The 21,631-nt window shown below is 41.2% G+C and overlaps 1 protein-coding gene across 1 annotated transcript in view; it reads left to right on the plus strand.

Annotated features, from left to right (window-relative positions):
• Positions 1-796: 796 nt before the first annotated feature.
• Positions 797-21,631, plus strand: part of hydin (HYDIN axonemal central pair apparatus protein) — a 677,137-nt gene continuing 656,302 nt past the window's right edge. Inside the window, exons 1-3 of the mRNA XM_048605579.1 lie at positions 797-870; positions 3,672-3,830; positions 19,275-19,400. Coding sequence (XP_048461536.1) covers positions 3,699-3,830; positions 19,275-19,400 — 258 coding nt within the window. The 5' untranslated portion in view covers positions 797-870; positions 3,672-3,698. The remainder of the gene's footprint in view (positions 871-3,671; positions 3,831-19,274; positions 19,401-21,631) is intronic.

A 21,631-nucleotide genomic window follows, 5' to 3' on the forward strand; every position in this document is an offset into this window, starting at 1 on the left:
TTTTGTGCACATACTCTTTCTGACTGCAAAGAACAAAGCCTTGTCCATCAATATATGAAGCTTTCAGTATGCTTAAATGCATTCCAAACTGCAAACTAACAATCCTAAGTTGGTTGTCAGAGTAATACTCAGGATTTTTAGTCAATGCTGTCCAATCACAGAATCACTCCTAATATTGGAAACTGTATTTTGGATGTTGAAAGCACAGGATGGTCAGGTACATTCAGTGCCTTGTCTGTTGTGAACAGCTGAAGGGAGATGCTGTTTGACAGGATCCACCTGTATATCAGGATCAGAGTGACAGTGACAGGCCTGTGTTTTTGCGAGCAGTTTTATTAAATGCAGTAGCTTTAAGGGGGACTGGGGGTCGGGGAAGGTTTGACCGGCAGGGGAGGTGTAAATTGACAGCTCAATAAAGCAAAGAACTGCGGATGCTGAAACAAAAACCGACGCTTGCTGGGGGAACTCAGCAGGTCTGGCAGCTTCTAGTGGGAAGAAAGCACAGTTAACTTTTCGGGTGCGGCGACTGTTCATCAGAACCGTGGACAGTTTGGCCGGCCAATGGTGGGTGTGTGGGGGCAGGAGGTCAGTCCGCCCGGGCGAGGATGGAGTGTCGGCAGAGACTCACCGAGTCCCCAGCGCACAGTCCCAACGGCGGAGGGAAGGGCGACCGCTTGCCCCGGTTGCCGCGGAGATGGTCCACGTGACGCGGTGCCGGCCAATAGAGGGGCCCGATACTGGCGGGTGGGCCCGGGCAGCGGCGGCGCGTTGTCATGGTGACGGCGGCCGGGTGGGAGAACACGGTCTGAGAGCGACGCCGAGGAGCCACTTCAAAGGGACGTTATTTACCCTCCTCAGGGTATGACCGAGGTGATGGAGGTTACCGCAGCCCTTTTTTCAAAAAAAAGTTTAATCTGACGACATTAATTTTTCATTTTCATCAAAAAGGCTGAGGGTGTGTGGGGAGGCGCTGATTGAACATCTGACAAGGGCAGAAATTTTTCCCCCCTTTGGTAGAGGGCTGATAAGCCAGGGGACAGTGTTTACAGGTTAGGATCAGAAGGTTTAGAGGAGATTTGAGGATTTTTGTTTTTCACCTAGTTATCTGGAACTCACTGCCTACAAGGTTGGTAGAGACAAGACCCCTCAAGACGTTTAAGAACTATGTAGATGAAAAGTTGAAACACCACTGCACACTGGGCCAAGTGCTGGAAAGTGGGACTAGAATAGATGATGTCCGATGATCAGAATGGACACAAGGGGCTGAAGGGCCTTTTTCCATGCTGTGAAATCTCTATGACTATTATTTCACATGCAGGATGTGGGTGTCACTGGCTGGGCCAGCATTTATTAACCAACTTCCCCTGGACAAGAGGGTGGTGAATTTCCTTCTGGAACTGCTGCAGTCCTTGGGATGTGTCCACACCCATAGTGCTGTTTGAGAGGGAGTTTTGACCAAACAATAGTGAAGGAATGGTGAAAGAGTTCCAAGTCTTGGAAGGGAACTTGCAGGTGGTCACCCTTGTCTTTCTCGATGGTAGAGGACATGGGTGTCAACACAGTGGGAGTTTTGGTGAAATACTGCACTACATCTTATCCAGAGAGTGGTGGAGGTAGGGTTCATAAAATATTTTTAGGGCATAGGTGGATAGATTTATGGCTAACAAGGAAGTTAAAGAGTATTGGCATAGGTGGGAATATGAAATTAAAGCCACAATCAATTAAGCTGAATTCTTATGGAATGGTGGAGCAGACTCAAGAGGTTGAATGTTCTACTCCAGCTCCTAATTTATATGTCTGTGTATGGACATTGTCATTTGCAGTGACTTTATCTGAAGAATATTGACAAAGAGAGTGTAGATTTAATTTCACATTATTATTTTCTGATTAAATTTCACTGTTTCTTCTAGACACATAAAATATCAATATTTTTTATCGATATAAGAAACAAATTACCAGTTTATCTCAAGGTGCAGAAAATTCAGTGGCTGTAGCAGTGGTTACTATTTTCTGTCATCGATGAGGAATGAGAAGCTAAGCTAAGATTCCCAGTCAGTCGTTGCTATGCAATCTGCATCTTCTGTGAGAGACAATGAAATAGCACGTTCTTATCAACATTTTAAAATATGCATTTTTTATTATCATTTTCAAACAAGAAATGCAGAACACATAAATTTCCAAGTAATATTTCTGCACTGCTTTTGGTATCAGATTTTTTAAACAAAAACATGCTTCTTTGCAGCAGGGATAGATGAATATTGAAGAAGAAAGAAGTTTGAGAAGGAAAGCGTCAGCGTGTGCAAGAGAATAGACAATCTGTGAAATTGGAAAATTGAAGGCTGCCGTTGTCTGTAGGACACTGGTATACTTGAAGCAGTCTGTGCCTCTAAAGTTGGTGAACGATACAAAGCAATTCACTCAAGACAACCTGCTGCACACTCTGGCAAAAATACCTAAAGAACAAATGATTCCAGTCTCCCTTTCTGCATTCTGATTGGAACACAATTGTAAAAATGTACTGTGTTGTATTTCAAAAACAATTACAAAGAATGCTGGAGAAACACGCAGGTCAGGCATCATCAGTGGAGAGAGAGAAAAAGAGTTAATCATATTGAGTCTAGTATGACTCTTCTTCAGATTTGTCAGTTCCAAATCAGGATGGTGAGTGGCTTGGAAGGCTATTTGCAGGTGGAGGTGTTCCCATGAATCTGCCACCCTTGTCCTAAGTGGCAGTGGTCGTGGGTTTGGTAGGTGCTGTCAAAGGAGCCTTGTTGAATTTCTGCAGTGCACACTGTTGCTTCTGAGGGTTAGTGGTGGAGGGAGTGAACGTTAGTGGATGTAGTGCTGATCAAGCTGGCTGCTTTGTCCTGGACGTTGTCATCCTCTTGAGTGTTGTTGGAGCTGTACTCATCCAGGCAAATGGGGAGTATTCCATCATACTCCTGGCTTGTGCCTTGTAGATGATGGACAGATTTTAGAGAGTCAGGAGGTGAGTACTCACTGCAGGATTTCTCGTCTTTGACCTGCCCTTGTAATCAGTGTATTTATGTGCTAACTGAAGAAGGATCACTAGATTCAGCGTTAACTCATAGAGTCGTACAGCATGGCAACAGTCCCTGCACTGACCAGATATTCCAATCTGACCTAGCCCCATTTTCCAGCACTTGGCCCATATCCCTCTAAACCCTTCCTATTCATGTACCCATCCAGGTGACTTTTAAATAATGTAAGTTTACCTGCCTCCACCAGTTCTTCTGGCAGCTTGCTCCATACATGCACCATTCTCTGTGAGAAAATGTTACCACTCGGGTCCTTTTTAAATCTTTCCCCTCTCACCTTAAACCTATGCCCTCTAGTTTTGAACTCTGCTTTCTCTCTACAAATGCTGCAGACCTGCTGAATTTCTCCATTATTTTTTGCTTTTATTTCATATCTTCAGCACTGGATCACTGACTAAAGGTTTCTATCAACAATTTCAGACAGTTTGGGAAAAGAAACAGCAATGTTCATAAATGCACAGAGAGGTAGCAGCTTGAACCATGTTAAGCATGCTACAATTTACCGCAGTGATTTTGCAGTAGGGAAGAGAAACATCATCTTGGGATCCTTTCCCTTGTACAGCACAATATTTGACTTACAGTTGTACTCACTTTTCTTTCATTGTCTTGCAGTGAAGCTGAATATTTCTGAAGCAATTAATGGCTGCTAGCAATGTGGAATCATCTGATCGAGCAGTACAGAACACCTTCAAATTGCCAGAAGGATTTAAGAGCAAAGTGGTGGATCCTGGCAATCCAAAACTGGTCAAAAGAGAGGAGAAAAATGTTAAGGTATGAATGAGCTTGAACACTCTAATCCTAAGGTTACAAATACTAGACTATTTGTCTTTCAACTTCAGCCTGGAACTCATCCTCAGGCTAACTTCAGACTTCTGCTGAAACTGGAATCTTTGATGTCCATGTTTTGGGTTAGTCACAGAACCTGTCTACCTGGAACTCCCCCAACAGCTTTTGTTATCTTGCATTGGAATACTCACGGTTTTGAATACTGTTAAGTTTCCTGCTCCTGAATTTGGTAATGGCTGCTGAACAGAAAGTGGGTATTCTATCCTAACTTTACCGTCTTTCTCTATTGATAGTTCTCGTTGTTCCGTTCTCTGTTTCCCTGACCTTTCTTGCCTAAATATCACTGACCAGTTGTCCTGTCCTATGTTATACCTTTGTTGGACTGCTGTTTCTTCAGTACTATATATTGTTGTGCTTGAACTTTTGTTGTTTCAGTCCTATTCCAGTCCCCACCCACAACTCTTTCTCTGGTATGTCAATGACATCATTGACGCTACTTCCCCCTCTCATCTAGAATTGGAAATGTTTATCTATTTCACTTCCAATTACCATCCCGCTCTCACCTTCATCTGGTCCATCTCTGACTTCTCCCTTCCCTTCCTCGACATCTCTGTTTCAATTTCTGGGGCTAGACTGGCCACCAGTATCCATTACAAACCTACCGACTCCCACAATTGCCTTGACTATACATCCTCACCCTCTGGTTCCTGTATAGACTCTATTCCATTCTTCCAGTTCCTCCATCTCTGTCGCATCTGTTCTGCCAACTTCCATAAGGGGGCATCCGAAATGTTCACCTTCTTCCTCAACCAAGGATTCCCCAGCACTGTAATTGATGGGGTCCTCACTTTGGCCATGACCGCTTCCTTTGTCACAACAGCGATAGGGTCCCCTTGTCTTCACCTACTATCCCACCATATCTACATCCAAAGGCAGAAGACAGGTGACACCAGGTTATAGTCCCAACAGATTGATTTGAAGTCGAAGTCACACTCACCTGATGAAGGAGCAACACTCAGAAAGCTTGTGATTTCAAATAAACTTGTTGGACTATAACCTGGTGTCAAGTGACCTCTGACTTTGTTCACCCCAGTCTGACACCGGCACCTCCACATCACATCCAGAAGGTTGTTAGCTGCCATTTCTGCCACCTCCAGTGGGATGCCACCACCAAACACCCTCCCCTCGCTTGTCAGCTTGCTGCAAGGACCGTTCCATCTGGGACAGCCTGGTCCACCTCTCCTTCACTCTCAATACGACCCCACAGCATCTTTCCCTGCAATTCAGAAGGTGTAACACTTGCTCGTTTATTTCCTCCCACCTCACTATCCACAGCTGCAAGCACACATTCCAGGTGAAGCAGCGCCTTACCTCCACTTCACTCAATCTAGACTACTGTATTAACTGCTCATGATGTGGTCGCCTCTACATTGGGGAAAAGAAGCATAGTTCTGTTCTGTCCACAAAAAAGACCCTGAGCTTCTGGTTCCTTGACACTTCAACGCACCGTGTTCCCTGGCCAACGTCTCTGTCTCAGACTTGCTGCAGTGCTCCAGCGAAGCTCAGCGCAAGCTGGAAGAAGAATACCTCATTTTCTACTAGGGAACCCTGCAGCCTTCTGGACTTAATATTGAGTTCAACAATTTTAAGGCTTTCCCCCAATCTCACACACCAGACCTTGGCATCACATGGGTTTCTGCCATACACTACCCATTGTCAGTCACTAATATCCCCACTAGCAGCTATCCATTCCGCCAGAATGACCTTTAGCCACTCCTTTGTCTGTCTAACTGTTTTTCACTCTCTTTCGGCTCTATCTCTACCTATTGTTTTATTTTCTCCTCCCTATCACCCCATCTTCTGTGTGAAAACTGCCTTTTACCTAGCTGTGATCAGTTTTGAAGAAGGGTCACTGGACCCGAATTGTTAACTCTGATTTCTCTCCTCAGAGGCTACCAGACCTGCTGAGATTTTCCTGCAATTTCTGTTATTGGCTGTGCTAATTGGACAGACCCAAAGTGTTTTTCTGACTTAGGCCATTGCTGACTCTGGAAGATGCCACTCAAGTAGCCTTATTGTTCCTGATGTTCCTACACGATCCACATTCTGTGAAGTTAATGTCTTAACCTTACTTCCCATCCCACTCACTCCATCCCCAACCAACAACATGGTTGTTGTTCTTGAATCAGCAATTCACCATCTGTAACTTTGTGATGATAATAAACAAATTAACATCCTAGACCTGACTTAAACCTGGTTCACTGCTGGAGATTACTTTCTCCTCACCTAACTTTCTGTGCTTGGCTTCTCATTTCGTCCTTTCCTCTGCTCCTGAAGTGTTCATGCCTGAACAGATTGCCTATAACGTGCTGCTACCATAAGTTGGTGTTTTAGAAAAGGTGCATAGAATGAAACCAAAAGTTGGAGTTCTTGGTTTTGATGATAGGTTCAAAAAGTTTGTGGGATTGGAGGGGATATGATTGAATAAAATTGAATCTTAAAATGAAAATATTCGATGCAAACTGGTGAGGATTTTTAAATGAATAGAGATGGTTGGACTAGAGATTCTGCAAATACATGCAATGGATTTTTATTCTAAACTTTGACTGAATATCATTAAGGATCAGTGAGCATTTATTGAAAAGCTTTCTCCCTGTCTCTACCAGGCAACAATTCTTTTAACCTGTGCCATGTTACCCCAATGGCACTCCAACATTAGCATTGCAATTTTGTTTTTTGGGCTGGGGCATACAAACAACTTTAACACTCTGGGGAGAAGTTCTCTGGGTAAACACTGATCAACAGGTAGAAACAAGCAATCTCTTAATTCTCACATACATGCTGTGTTTAATGTTTATGCAGACTGTTAACTAAGTAAGTTGCATACACTCCCACAACTGATATTATGAAAGCATGCCATATTGTGGTGTTTTGATTATCTATGTTTTACATTTATTAATTCCCACCCACCTAAATTTTAATTGGGGAAAAATAACACCATTATTTTTGCCTGTAACATTTTTAAAGTGTACTGAATATCTTCTCAGTTGGGGTGGTTTGATTTCAGTGAAGTTTTTACAGAGAGCTATTTTGTTGTGTTGATAACACGTTCAGGCATTCATCAAAGCTGGTTACCAAATAGAACTGCAAATGAAGAAAAAGGTTTTAGGATAATGATGGCTTTTGATAATGATAGTTTGGTAAATTGTGGTGCAGTAGAAACCAAACCGTGGGCTGAGACATTTCAACATAACTGAAAACAGATGTAGAAATTGTTTTAGTCTCACAAAAATAATGCTGGTTGAATCCATGGAACTTTCTGCGAAAACGTTTTAGTTACAGCTTGATCTATACAAATATTGCCCCAGATATTCCGATTGTCAGAGTCATTGGAGCAGCGCTGGCTGGAGTTATGTGTCAGAGTTTGCAGAATCCCCAATGCAGCTGACTGGGAATTGCCCTGGAAATTTAATTTTCCAATGGTCAATTCACCTTAATCTGGAACCCCCAGAAAGAGTGCACTAAAGTTGGACAATTCAGAGGGTTCTGACTTAATTAGGCCTAACAGCTACCCAAGAAAAATAGAGGATTACAAACCAACTCTAATTCTTGAGAAACTTTTCAACAGATCCCCAAATCACCTCTGACTCTGACCAACCACTCTCACCACATGGTCCGACACTGGGGGAGAATATAATCTGATGTGACACCACTGGACCTGACCCTGCTAGATCTGAACCACCCCTCCTCCAGCCTGATGCAACCTTTCTGGATCCACTGACCCCCAGGACCATGACATACACACATACGAGTGCACGCACACACACCCATGTCCATACTCCCCACCACTGACTCATTGGACCTGACCCCTGCCCGGTACATTACATGCTTCACCCACCTGCCACCTTACAGCATTAGTTGTTATGTCACTTGTTGCAGGTTCATGCCTTAATTATCCAAGTATATTGGTTCCTATTTATTTGGTTTGGAGGTGAAGTAATCTCCATGTCTAGGTCTGAATTAACTTTGAGTAATGTTTCATAAAATGTACTTTGGTGATTGCAAGCTAACATAGTTCATTATTTTATATAAGCATTACATTTTTTGCCATGTTACCTGTTTTAAATATGATTTCCAAGCACGCTTCACTTTGTATAAAGCTGCAATTTATCTGACGTCATGGTGATAGAAGATAAGATTCAGGCAGTTTAAGTTGCCTGTTTGGAATTAGAAACGATTTGAATAAATCAATTTTCAGTCAAGCTATCATTGTCCAGAAAGAAGTATAAGCCAAATTAATGTCAGTATTGTTTCATCCTGGTTTTCCTTTTAACTCTTGCCATCAGTGACTGTATTGTATTGTGCTGGTATTTCTTTTTAACCTTTATTCTTTCATGGGATGTGGGCATTGCTGACAAGGCTTGCATTTATTGCCCAACCTAATTACCCTTGAACTGAGTAGCTAAATAGGCCATTTTGGAGGGTAGTTAAGAGTCAACCCAATTCAGTGAGTCTGGAGTTGCATGTAGACCATATGTGAGTAGCAGATTTCATCCCCTGAAGAACATTAATGAACTAGATGGCTTTTAAAAGCCATCAATGATAGTTTCATGGTCTCTATTACTAAGACTAGCTTTATATTGCAATTTTATTTAAATTCCACTAGCTGCCATTGTGAGGTTTAAACCTGTGTTCCCAGAGTTTAAGGTGTAACACCTGCTCGTTTATTTTCTCCCACCTCACTATCCACAGCCGCAAGCACACATTCCAGGTGAAGCAGCGCTTTACCTCCAATTCACTCAATCTAGACTACTGTGTTAACTGCTCATAATATGGTCTCCTCTACATTGGGGAAAAGAAGCACAGTTCTGTTCCGTCCGCAGAAAAAGACCCTGAGCTTCATGGTCTCTGTTACTAAGACTAGCTTTATATTGCAAGTTTATTAATTTTATTTAAATTCCACTAGCTGCCATTGTGAGGTTTAAACCTGTGTTCCCAGAGTATTAGTCTGAACCTCTGGGTAACTAGACTAGTGACATCGCAATGCTGCCATCTCCCCTAGATCATGTGGATTTGACTTCACTATATCAAAGTTTTGGAATGTATTCTTTAGAATTGAATCTTTAAAATCTTTTTATTTTAGTCCCTTGTTCCTGCAAAAGTGCACATAATCTATTGCAAATCTTTTCCTCTTTCTGCAATCCTTACCATGTTAAAATTGGTCTCAGTGCACACTATATTGACTGTTAGTTTCCTAGGACCATAACGCTGTGCAACTCGTTGAAAGCAAAATAATGTGGAAGCTGGAAATCTGAAATAAAAACAGAAAGTGTTGGAGAAAATGAGTTCTGAAGAAGTGTCAGAGATAGTAGGAACTGTAGATGCTGGACAATCTGAGATAACAAGGTGTAGAGCTGGATGAACACAGCAGGCCCTGAAGAAGGGTCTAGGCCCGAAACGTCAGCCTTCCTGCTCCTCTGATGCTGCTTGGCCTGCTGTGTTCATCCAGCTCTACACTTTGTTATCTCTAAAGAAGTATCATACTGGATTTGAAATGTAACTCTGTTTATCTCTCCACAGATGCTGCCAGACCTGCTGAATTTTTCAGCACTTTGTGTTCTTATTACTGTGCAACAGATTATTTCTCTTGATCTTCCAATTTTTAGTAGCCAAGCCTGCAAACATTTGATGACTGTTTTCTGTTTTCTTTGATCTTCTCTTTCATTCTTTCCAGTCTCCTGCACAGTGGGTCTTGGTCCTTTATCTCCATTTCTACTTTTTTAAAAATCACTCCAAATGACAATGGCAACATTTTAAATGGAGTACAAGAACTTAGAGTCCTGAAAGTTCACATGCATGAATCTTTGAAGGTGTCAGGACAATTCATTGCTGCAATTTTTGCTTTAAAGCACACAATACTCGTCACTTTTGTGATGGAGGCTCGCAGCACAAAAAAAAAGTTAGGATAAATATTTTACAAATCATTGGTTAGACCTCAGAGAGAGGTCTGTGTCCAACAAAGGATAAGCCACTTTAGAAATGATATCAGAAACTTGAAGAAGATGCAGAGGGAATTTGACAGAAGCTTACTAGGAATGAGGTAATTTACTTATGTTGCTAGACTGGGGGAGCTAATTTTTGCAGCTTTGGAGCAAAGAAAGCCGATGTAAGAGTCAATGGAGGTTTTTCGAATTATGTTGAGTTTTCCAAGAGTTAGTAGTGCGAAACTGTTTCCATTGACTACAGTGTAAGTGACTAGGGAACACAGATATAACATTGGCAAAAATGCCAAGGGCAAGAGATGAGGTGCCTTATTTTCCACTCAGCAAGTTGTTACAATACCTGGCCTGAAATGGTAGGTGTTAGGAAAATCAATAGTATTTTTCAAAAGGAATTAGATAGGTATTTAAAAAGGGAAAAATAAATGTAAGGCTATGGAGAAATATAGAGGAGCGGGACAAATTAGATAACTCTGTCAGAGAGCCAAGATTGGCACCAACAAGCTGAGTGGCCTCCCTTCATGTGGTACGATCCTATGACTGACTTCATGCATATCAAGGCTCCAAAGTATTGAAATCAAGATTGCTATTTATTTGGTGTATTTGAAAGAGAGACCAGCATTCTTCTGGGTAGCTCTGTTTCTGTCTGGAAGAATAAATGTCCACATCATGATGGATGACATATTATAGACAGTTACTGCTGAAAAGGGTAAAACTTTAGAGTAAATTTTTGCTTTTAAAAATTATTGTTTATATTTTTAGTTGATAGCAAATTGCTTCAAAGATTAATCTTTGTTTTGGGGAGAAAATGATTAGAAATGGTGTGGTTCCCTCAGGAGTGAGGAAAATAAAATAGCAAATTGCTTCAAAGATTTGAAGCAATTTGCTATCTTATTTTTCCTAACTCCTGAGGGAACACGCCATCTCTCATCGTCTCCCCAAAACTTGGTGACACAATGAAGTATGAGAAAATTTAGGAAGAAACCTGCATTTAATTACAATGTGATTTCTGGTGTACGAATATGCTGTACCAATGGATATAATTGAAGAAATTGTTCAAATACACTATTCTTGCAGTGACTGGAATCAAAGTGTAAAGGATAAGCAATTGCACTGATGGACTATTTTCTCGATGTCTTAGAGTTTGTAGAGTTATTGCATCTGATTATTAGATAAAGAACTATTGCACCAATCATACTTTAAATTATGGTAGCCATCTGTATTTGTAGATAATTATTGAATTATAATTTTGGCTAAACAGCACTTTTACCTGAATAGATGAGACAAGATGTCTTAATTTACCTGGCTAGATACATGAAACAGATGATTGTTTTCATTAAGCATTTTATTAGTCAAAAGCCTGCTTTGGAAGCTTGTCAGCAATAGAGTAATTCAGAAAAGAAGAAGGGGACCTCAAGCAGGCTGTTCTTGTTAAGTAGATCATTGCTTGCCAGTACATTGCATCTGTCTCAGACATAGCAAAATCTTTTTATTAAGGTGCTCATTACTGTGACAAATGACAGTTCTTAAAATTTTAAGTGTTTTTGAATGTTGCAAAAGTCTCTTCTTTAAAAGAAAGTACTTATTTCAGATGAATTGTACTTTTTCAATACATTGTATCTCATGATGATACCAAAAGAAATAATTAACAGGGATTTGACGGGCTTCTCCCTCCTCACTCACCACCTGTACTTGTCTTGGTGATAAGCTTTGTCGTGCCCAGATGAATTTTAACTAAATGTTCTGTAAAATGTGGTATAAAGGGATACAGGAAGAGACCATTTGGTTCATTGAGCTTGTGCTTTTTCTTTCAAAGTTAGTGTCAATCATTGTTCTTCCCCCACCAATTTGCAATTTTATTCAATTCCCTTTCAAAGGCTACAATTTAATCAGTATCCACCAATATAACAGGCATAACATTTCAAGACCTAACCACTTGTTATATAACAAGTGTTCAATTCTTTAGCCAATCACCTAAATCCTTTGGTTATTCTTCAGCCATTGAAATGAGTTTTGTTTTAATTATTGCAGCTAAATCTTTGACCATTTTAATCACCTCTTATGAGCTATTGTCTTAGACTTCTCATCCTGAAGAAGAATTTGCAACTGTTCCAGTACATCCCCATCCTTGGAACTATTCTGGTAAATCTTATCATATTCCCCTGAGCAATTTCAATTCCGGATTGGATTCTAGTTTTTTTTAGTGCAGGTTTAACTTAACATATTTGCTTATGTAATCAGAGGCAAAAGGTACAAGTTAAAAGATCCTATGGCCCAGTTTTCTCATTGGAAGATGGTCAATATTGCAATGCATCCTGAAATATGCTGATCAGGGAACAGCACCACACCCCACTCCCCCCCTTCCCCCCCCCCCCCCCCCCCACAACCGAATGCACCAACATCTGATGGGTAGTTACCCTCCAAAAAGTCTCCAACTCTGAGTTAAAGATGGAATCTTCTGATAGTCTTAACTTACTTACCTGAATTGTTACGCAGGTAAACTTAAAGGAATAAAACCTGTTCTAAATCCTGGGTAACTATAAAACTCCTCACCCCCTACCCTGACTTGACCTGACCTCAGTCCCCAAACTTGACTCACTGGTCCAATCTTACACCTCCCACTTGTTTCTATGCCCTTCCAACATCACAAACTTAGCCTCACCTAACCAACAGTACACCTGGCGCCATACCCCCTTGCCCACCTGCACCTGCCACTCTACCCTACATGGTATCTTAACCCTTCACTCTTTCCTACTCGCTGTACCTTTTCAGTGAGGCTTTGGAACCTTTCAGATATGACTCTTGTGCTGTAAAAAGGTGTGTGGCTTCATAGAATCATAGAAGCCCTACAGTGTGGAAGCAGGCCATTCAGCCCATTGAGTCAACACCAACCTCCAAAGACCATCCCACTCAGTTTCACCACCCCCCCCCAACCTATCCCTATAATCCTGCATTTTCCATGGCGAATCCACCTAGTCTGCACATCACTAGACACTATGGGCAATTTAACATTGCCAGTTCATCTAACCTTGGCGATCCCGATGATCCTAAAATGTGAGGGTTTAGTTGGATTGTACATTTCTGAAGCCTCCCATATTGGAGCTTGAGCCCAGACATGTGGAGTGCAAATGGAAAGTGGTGTGAGAGCAGCTGACATTGGAGTTTTCTGCTTCTGGATGATTTGGATCTGACAACTTCAGTAACACTTCCTACCACTTTCAAAGATGCCCATGTTTCTGTGTCCTTGCACAACCTTTAAAAAATTAAATTTAGCTCGTATCATCTCTTCGGTTGTTCATTCAGCCCTTTGAGTTTGCTCCAATAGGATCACAATGATCTGGTTGTGTTTTGAAATCCTTATTTCCATTTACCTTGCTTAACAAGAATCTATCCAACTTTATCTTAAAAATATTCAATGTCTCCACCTCTGCCACCTTCAGAATCTTATAGATTTCAATCAATTCACCCCTTTCTCTTCTAGACTCCAGTGGAAACAAGCCTAGTCTGTCCAACCTTTCCTCATAACCCAACTCACTCATTTCAGGTATCAATCTCACCACCTCCAATGCATTTACATCCTCCTTTAAATAAGAAGACCGAAACTGTACATAGCTCCAGCCTCCTCCCTTTCCATCTGGATGTAAAATGCAATTGTATTGTGGTCATTGCTACCTGGAGATGCCTTAACTCTGAGGTCACTAATTAATCCTGTCACGATGCACAATACCAAGTCTCAATGGTTGGTACCATAACATGCTACTCTATGAAACTATCTTGTAAGTATTCCATGAATTCAGGCTACAACTACTGATCTGGTTTTTCCCGTCTATATGATTGAAATCACGCAGGATTATTTTTGTCCTGTTATCACAAGCAGTCAATATTTGTTTTTGTAAACTTTGTCCCACATTGTGCTTACTGTTAGGGGGCATGTAGACCACTCCCATTAGTGAGTTTTTTTCCATTATTATTCCTTATTTCTACGCAAACTGATTTTATGTCCTGATCTCCTGAAACAAAGCCATCTCTAACAATTACAAGAATACCCTCAAACTCGGAGGTCAGGGCTGGAACCCATTTGGGTTGGAACAAAGAGAGGGACTGGAGCCCATAGTAGGGCTTGAGCATCTGGCTGAGGCTGGAATGCTCAGGCAAGGTTAGAACTCAAGGGCAGAGATGAAACACAAGGCAGGGCAGGAAATTCTTGACCAGGACTGATCCTCCCTTTCCTGATATAAACTTGGAATTCCTTCTGTACAGTGAGGGTTTGGAGAGAGGTTTTTTTTCTAGAGGGTGACAGGTAAAAGCTGCCATCCCAAACCAAGAAAACCTGGACAAAGATGATGCAGGCCGTGAATAGATGACAGGAATATGTGCAGGGCAGGAGCATAAAGTGAGACCTGAAAAACAGGCCTTTTTTCTCACTTCCTCCACAGATTGTGGATGTCACTCGCAAGGCTATCATTGATTTCCCATCCTTAATTGCCCCGAAGAAGGTAGTGGTGAGCTGCTTTCTTGAACTGTTGCAGTCTATGGTCTATGTTCACCAAAAACACTGAATAGGGGTTTCAGGAATTTGATCCAGCGACAGTGAATAAATGGTGATAAATGTCCAAGTTAGGATATTAAGTGGTTTGTAGGGAAACTTACAGATAATGGTATACCCATGTACCTGCTGCCCTTGTCCTTCCAGGTGGTTGAAGTTATAGTTTGAAAGATGCTGTTAAGGACCCTTGGTGAGTTACTGGACTTTACACTAATGGGATGAGGACATCGCTGGCTAGGCAGCATTTATTGCCCATTCTTAATTGCCCAGAAGGCAATTCAGAGTCAACCACATTGCTGTAGGTCTGGAGTCACATGTAGACTAGACCAGGTAAAGATGGCAGTTTCCTTCCCTAAAGGATATTAGTGAACCAGATGAGTTTTTCCAACAATCGACAATAGATTCATGGTCGTCATTAGATTCTTAATTCCAGATATTTTATTGAATTCAAATTCCACCATCTGCCATGGTGGGATTTGAACCCAGGTCCCCTGAATGTTATCTGTGTCTCTGGATTAACAATCCAGTGATAATACCACTCAGCCATTGCCTCCCCTTTGCTAGATGGTACACTGCCTCCACTATGCATTGGTGGTGGAGGGAGTAAACGTTTGTGGATATGGTGCTAATCAAGTGTGATCCTTTGTCCTGGATGATGATGAGCACCTTGACTGTTGTTGAAGCTGCACTCACCGAAGTAAGGGGACAGTATTCCACTGCACACCTGATTTGTGCCTTGAAGATGATTGAAATGCTTTGCAGAGACAACGAATGAATTACTCCCCACAGAATTCCAAGCCCTGATCTGTTCTTGTAGTTGTGACATTTTTATGGCTGATCCAATTCAATTTTTGGACAATGGGAACCTCCAGCATGTTGATGGTGGAGGATTTAGTGTTGGTAATGCCATTGAATGTCAAGGAGAGATGGTTAAATTCTCTCTTGTTGGACACTTTCATTGCATTGGTGTAATATAAATATTTCTTGCCAGTTACCAACCCAAGTCTGGATGTTGTCCATCTCTTAGTGTATAGGCTGCTTCAGTATCTGATGGGTTGCCAGTGGTACCAAATATTTTCCAGTCATCAGCTAATAACCCTGCTTCTGAGCTGATGATTGTGGGAAAATCATTGATGAAGCAGCTGAAGATTCGTGGGGAATAGGACACTAATTGGTGGAATTCTTTCATTGATGACATGGATATTCAACAACCATATCACCATAAGGTGGAGCAGAAGAGACCATTTGGCTGTTCGAGTGTCTCCGCCATTCAGTGAGGTCATTGTTGGTCTGGTAATCTGTAACTTTGTTTTTCTACCTTTTACCCATAACCCTTTATCTCTAGCTGATTTAAAATTTAAACCAGTTATCTTCCTGCATCAATCTGAGCTTTCCAACAGCTGCAGGCTCTCAAATAAAATCCTGCCCTTGGTTTTTGCCATCCTGGTATTTCTTCCCTGCTGTCAAGCTTTTATTGCTCTATGAGTAATATGTCATCGGTTTTACTAAATTGGGCCTACCTCTTCCCGTCCTGTGTCCTTTCCTGCCCTCATGTCTTCTGTTTTGCTGCCAAACCCATCCTCTAGCAAATTGGCTGTCTGTCCCATGAACATTGCGAAGCTGTGACTGCTGCCTGTTTCCAAGGGTAGAATTAGGACTTGGAAACAGTTCAACATCAGTTTCTTCCTGGGTCAGAGGCTGGACATCGTTCACAAATTGTTTGTCCACTTTACTTGGTTGGATAGTATTTTCTACTTTGGTTTCAGTGAATAAAGTCAGAAATCACATGACACCAGGTTATAGCCCAACAGGTTTATTTGAAATCACACAAGCTTTCCGAGCGCAGACCCTTCATCAGGTGCAATGAGAAACGAGAGCACACAGACACAGAGTTTATAGGCAGAGAGATCAAGGGCAGAGAGATCAAAAGATCATACAACTGGTGCGAGTGGAGTGTCAGATAAAAAAGTCACTGGAGGTGACTTAGAGTGTTAGACGGCGAGTAAAGTGGTTATAAAGTCAATCAGGCAGTGCGATAGGAATATACAAAAGGTGACATCTCAGGTCAGATACTGAATTGTAGGTGTGAGGCCTTGTTCAGAATCTGTGTCAGAGTTTTAACCTGGAATCCGGCTGGTTTTATTCCGAAAGCAGGAATTTCTAAGATGCCACACTGATGGACTGCAACTACAAATTGTGTGTTTTTTGAACAAAATAGAATGTATCTGCAAATAAACAAACATCTTGAATCACCCCATAGGTGTGTGTGTGTGTGTGTGTTGTGTATGTGCCCGCCCCTTAGATACACAAGTTCAAATGTTGAATTAACGAGGAAGGTTGACGTTACTTGGAAGAGACATTGACAGTTGGTACATTTCTGATTGAAAAAATATTGCGGGATAACCGGGCCTGATTTGTTGTTGCACAAGAGCTTGTGACATGATCGAGATCCTGCTCCCAAGATGTTGTTTTTATTATTTACAGCATTGCATGTTGATGTTAACAGATTTTATTTTTTTCAAAAACAACATATTTTGGTGAACTTTACTTTGCATCAGATGTGAGATGATAGTTGTGACAAATTGATATTTATGTTTTTCCGAGTTTTTGCACCTGGTCATAAGCTTCTTATGTTGTGCAGTCACAAGGCAGCAATACTGTGATGTTTTTTCTATCTGGAGGCATGATACAATGCTTTAAAATCTGACTTGATGCCCTTGAAGAACCAGTTGATATCTATGTCCCGGCTTGGCCAGGAAATTAATTTGTTGAACTTGGCAAATTTCAAGTACTGATTCTTCTTAACTTGTCACAAACAAGTTGAATTTTCTAGGGTAACAGCTCTAATGTGTAGTAATTAGACAAAGTTAAAAAAGCTTTTTTGAAGTCGTAGTTTGAGGATAAAGTTTGTAGATTTAAAACAGTGATGAGGAGGAATTACTTCAGTCAATGGATTGTGAGTCTGTGGAACTTGCTAGTGTGCATAGGGACAGGATTAACTTGCATTTGGCAAAGAATGGACTTATCAGGGATAGTCAACATGGCTTTCGGCAGGGAAAATCTTGTCTCACAAATTTGATTGTGTTTTTTGAGTGACGAAAATGATTGATGAGGGTAGGACAGTGGATATTATCTACATGGACCTTACTGAAGCATTTGACATGGTAGGCTGGTCCAGAAAATTACGTCACATGGTATCAAGTGTGACAATCCGGACAAATATGAGGTGACGCAAGAGGACAGCACACAGTAAATGGCAGGACCATTAGTAACATTGATATTCAGAGGGATCTTAGTGTGCAAGTCCATAGCTCCTAGAAGTGGAAAACAATTGGATAAGATGGCAAAGATGGCATAAGGCATACTTGTCTTCATTAGTTGGGGCATCGAGTATAGAAGTTGGCAAATTACGTTGCAGCTATATAAAACTTTAGTTAGGCCACATTTGGAGTATTGTTTGACGTTCTGGTCACCACACTACAGAAAGGATGTGGAGGCTTTAAAGTGGTTGTAAAAAAGGTTTACTAAGATGCTGCCTTGGTTAGAGTGTATCGGCTATAAGGACAGGTTGTTTTCATAATAGTTTCGGAGACTGATGGCGACCTGATAAAAGTATATAAAATTACGAGAGGCATGGATTTGGTGGATAATCAGATTCTTTTTCCCAGGGTAGAAATGTCAATTATGAGGGGACATAGGTTTACGGTGATAGGGGAAAAGTTTAAAGGAGATGTGCAGGGCAAGTTTTTTACACAGAGGGTGATAGTGCATGGAACATGCTGCTGGAGGAGGTGGTAGAAGCAGATATGATAGCAAAGTTTAAGAAGACTTTAAACAGACACGTGAACAAGCAGGAATAGAAGGATACAAAGCATGTACATACCATTTCTGAAGAAAGGTCTCGACCCGAAACATCAGTTTTCCTGCTCCTCTGATGCTGCTTGGCCTGCTGTGTTCATCCAGCTCTACACCTTGTTATCTCAGATTCTCCAGCATCGGCAGTTCCTACTATCTCTACGTGCAGATGGGATTAGTTTAGAGTGACACTGTGGTCCTCCTGACTCCCCAAAGCCTGCCCACCATCTACAACGAGTGCGAATGGAATACTTTTCACTAGCCGAATGGTTGCAGCTCTAACAAAACTCAAAAAAATTTGAAACAATCCAGGACAAAGCAGTCTGCTTGATTAGAACCACATCATCAAACATCCACTCCCTTCATCACTAATGCTCAGTAGCAGCAGTGTGTACTTTCTACAAGGGATGCACTGCAGAAACTCAGCAAAGATCCTTAGACAACAACTTCAAAACTCACAACCACTTCCAGCTCGAAGGACAAGGGCAGCAGATACATGGGAACACCACCACCTGCAAGTTCCAAGCCACTCATCGTCCTGACTTGGAAATATATTGCCATTCCTGCACTGTCGCTGGGTCAAAATCCTGGAGTTCCTTCCCTAAAGGCATTGTGGGTCAACCTACAGCATGTGGACTGAAGTAGTTCAAGAACCTAGGTCACCACCACCTTCTCAAGGCCAACTAGGGATGGGCAATGAATGCTGGCTAGCCATGTCTATGTCCCGTGAGTGAGTTAAAAAATAAGATGGCGGGCTGAAAGGCCAGTTTCTGTGTTGTATTGTTCTTATGTTCAGTGTTATATGTAGTGGATATACGGACATTGAATACATTTAAAGAGGAGATAGACAGATTTTTAATTAGTAATAGGTTGAAGGGTAATGGAGAGCAGGCAGGGAAAGTGGAGTTGAAGCTGAGATGAGATCAGCCCTGAACATATCGAATGGTGAAGGAGAGGCTGAATTGCCTCTTGCTGTTCCTAGTTTTTAATGTTGGTAAATAATATAATTTTTGTTTTGTTTTCTTTCAGTTGACTCCCTCAGCATTCATGAAGGAAATGTCCCTTGACACAAAACAGAGATTAGCAAATACTCATGAGATGTATCTTCCTTCTGTTATTGAGCTTCTAGACATGACTGAAACCACACTCGAGAAGGTACAGTCCATTATTCCCATCAAATTTTCGGATTGATTGAAAACAAAATTAAATACTTAAATATCCTGTATTCATAATGAAACTAACTTCTTTAACTTTTGTTCTGCTGAATTAAGTGTGCTTTTTATGTAGTTAATTTAGTTACAAAAATTATGTGTTGCATTAAACTAGGATTAACCTGCACTATGTCGGATCTGTTGGTACAATATAACTATGATAGTAGTGCCTAGGATCAGAGGTTAAGTTATTTGGGTTGCTTTTGGGAACAGGGAGAATTATGAAATGATGCACAGTCTGAAACATACATCCACTACATATAACACTGAACATAAGAACAATACAACACAGAAACTGGCCTTTCAGCCCGCCATCTTATTTTTTAACTCACTCATGGGACATAGACATGGCTAGCCAGCATTTATTGCCCATCCCTAGTTGCCCTTGAGAAGTTGGTGGTGACCTAAATCTCTCTTAAAGCTGCAAAATTAATTCCTATTGAAATTAGTGTGGGGAACTAGGAAGTTCATCTCGTGCATGCACTGGAATAAGTGTGGCTTATCACATTTTGGCCCTGTTTAGCTGTTCACATTCAAGGATTGCCTCGCTAGGAATGAGCTGGGAGGAAGGAGGTGGGCTGTTTAGTTGGTGGGAAGGGCCCAGGTTGGAGAGGCAAGGAATGTTGAGGTTGACCGTTAAATGACCAATTAAGTAGTGTTACAAAGACTGAAGTTTGTCTGGCTGTCAGATTACCTGGTGCCTCTTGATGGAGGTGAGTTCTTCACCTCCACGCCTTGGAATTTAATCCCATTAGGGCTCCCAAAAATCACCACACTCAGGTTACTGATGACTTTGTGACTGGTGAATAGGGCCATTCCATGACAGTCTCAGATCTTGTTGTATATTTTGGCTTTATGTTAAAAATTTTGGCATATTATTGGCACATTTTGACATTGGATGTTAATGAATTGGCAGCACACTTTAAAACCCACGCAATTCTCTTTTCAATGACATCAATGGGAAAGAAAAGCAGGGAATAAAAAAAAGCACGCAGCTATCTGTGAGCATCAGAGGTATCCTCTGACGGACTGCTCCAGTTGATAGGCATTGGCTAAAAAATATAGCAGCAACAGATCATGTAGCTTCATTAGAGCTCTTTCTTGACATTTTCCTAGGTGCTGTTATTATGCCATTATGAATGTTTAGCTTAGTTTAAAAAGCTACCATGATCTAAGTAGGGAGTTCTAATTCACAATAAAAACAGAAAAAACTGTGGATGCTGGATATCAGAACCAAAAATAGTTTTAATTCTAATTCGCAGTTTGATTGGAAGTTTAAAGATGTTACTTAAGAATTAGCTGTCTTAGATATAGGATCTGATTAGAAGGCCTTATAAGAGAGAATTTAAACATTTTGGGTGAATTTTATGAGTGGACGTTTTCACTATCAAATCCACAGGAGTAAGAGTTGTATTAAATTTTTGTTTGTAGTTTTATTGTATTTCCATCTGGCCCCTGAGGTTTTCCCATTGTGGGTGTTGAATGAGTTGCTATGGAGGGTGTGAGGAGCCAAGGATATGGGTGGGGTTCATGAGATGGCACTGAATTGGCATGGAAGTTATGAGGAGCTGTGTAGGCAGATTGGTGAGGAAGTCTGTGGATCAAGGGCTGGAATCCCTAACAATTTTTAAACCAACTAAATTAAGCCATGATTTGGAGGTGCTGGTGTTGGACTGGGGTACACAAGGTCAGAAATCACACGACACCAGGTAACAGTTCAACAGGTTTATTTGAAATCACAAACTTTCAGAATGCTGCTCCCTTGCCAGGTGAAGTGAAGAAAAGCATACAGGCACAGAATTTATAGACAGAAAGGTCAGTGGGCAGAAAGATCAAAATATCATACAAATAGTGTGAGTGGAGTGTCGATAGGCTGAATACTAAGTCTCTGCAGGTGATCAAAAATGTCATACCGTATCAGTAAAGTGTCAACAGCTGAATAGTAAGTGAAGGAGATGATCTATAATCCAGTTAATTGAGGCAGAGACGTAATTATGAAAAAACAGTTAGGTGGTGCTGGATACAAACCAAACAGCCAGAATAATATGATACGTATAAAAGAGTCGCATGCCAAACGTCTAAACAAAGTAACAAGTAATCCAAAACTGTACAAACTAATTAAGATGGAGTGATCATAACAAGTTATCAAGGTGATGGTGTTAAAACAGGACAGTA

This window comes from Rhincodon typus, chromosome 15, assembly GCF_021869965.1.
Source record: "Rhincodon typus isolate 14 chromosome 15, sRhiTyp1.1, whole genome shotgun sequence".
NCBI classification, from domain to species: Eukaryota; Metazoa; Chordata; class Chondrichthyes; order Orectolobiformes; family Rhincodontidae; genus Rhincodon; species Rhincodon typus.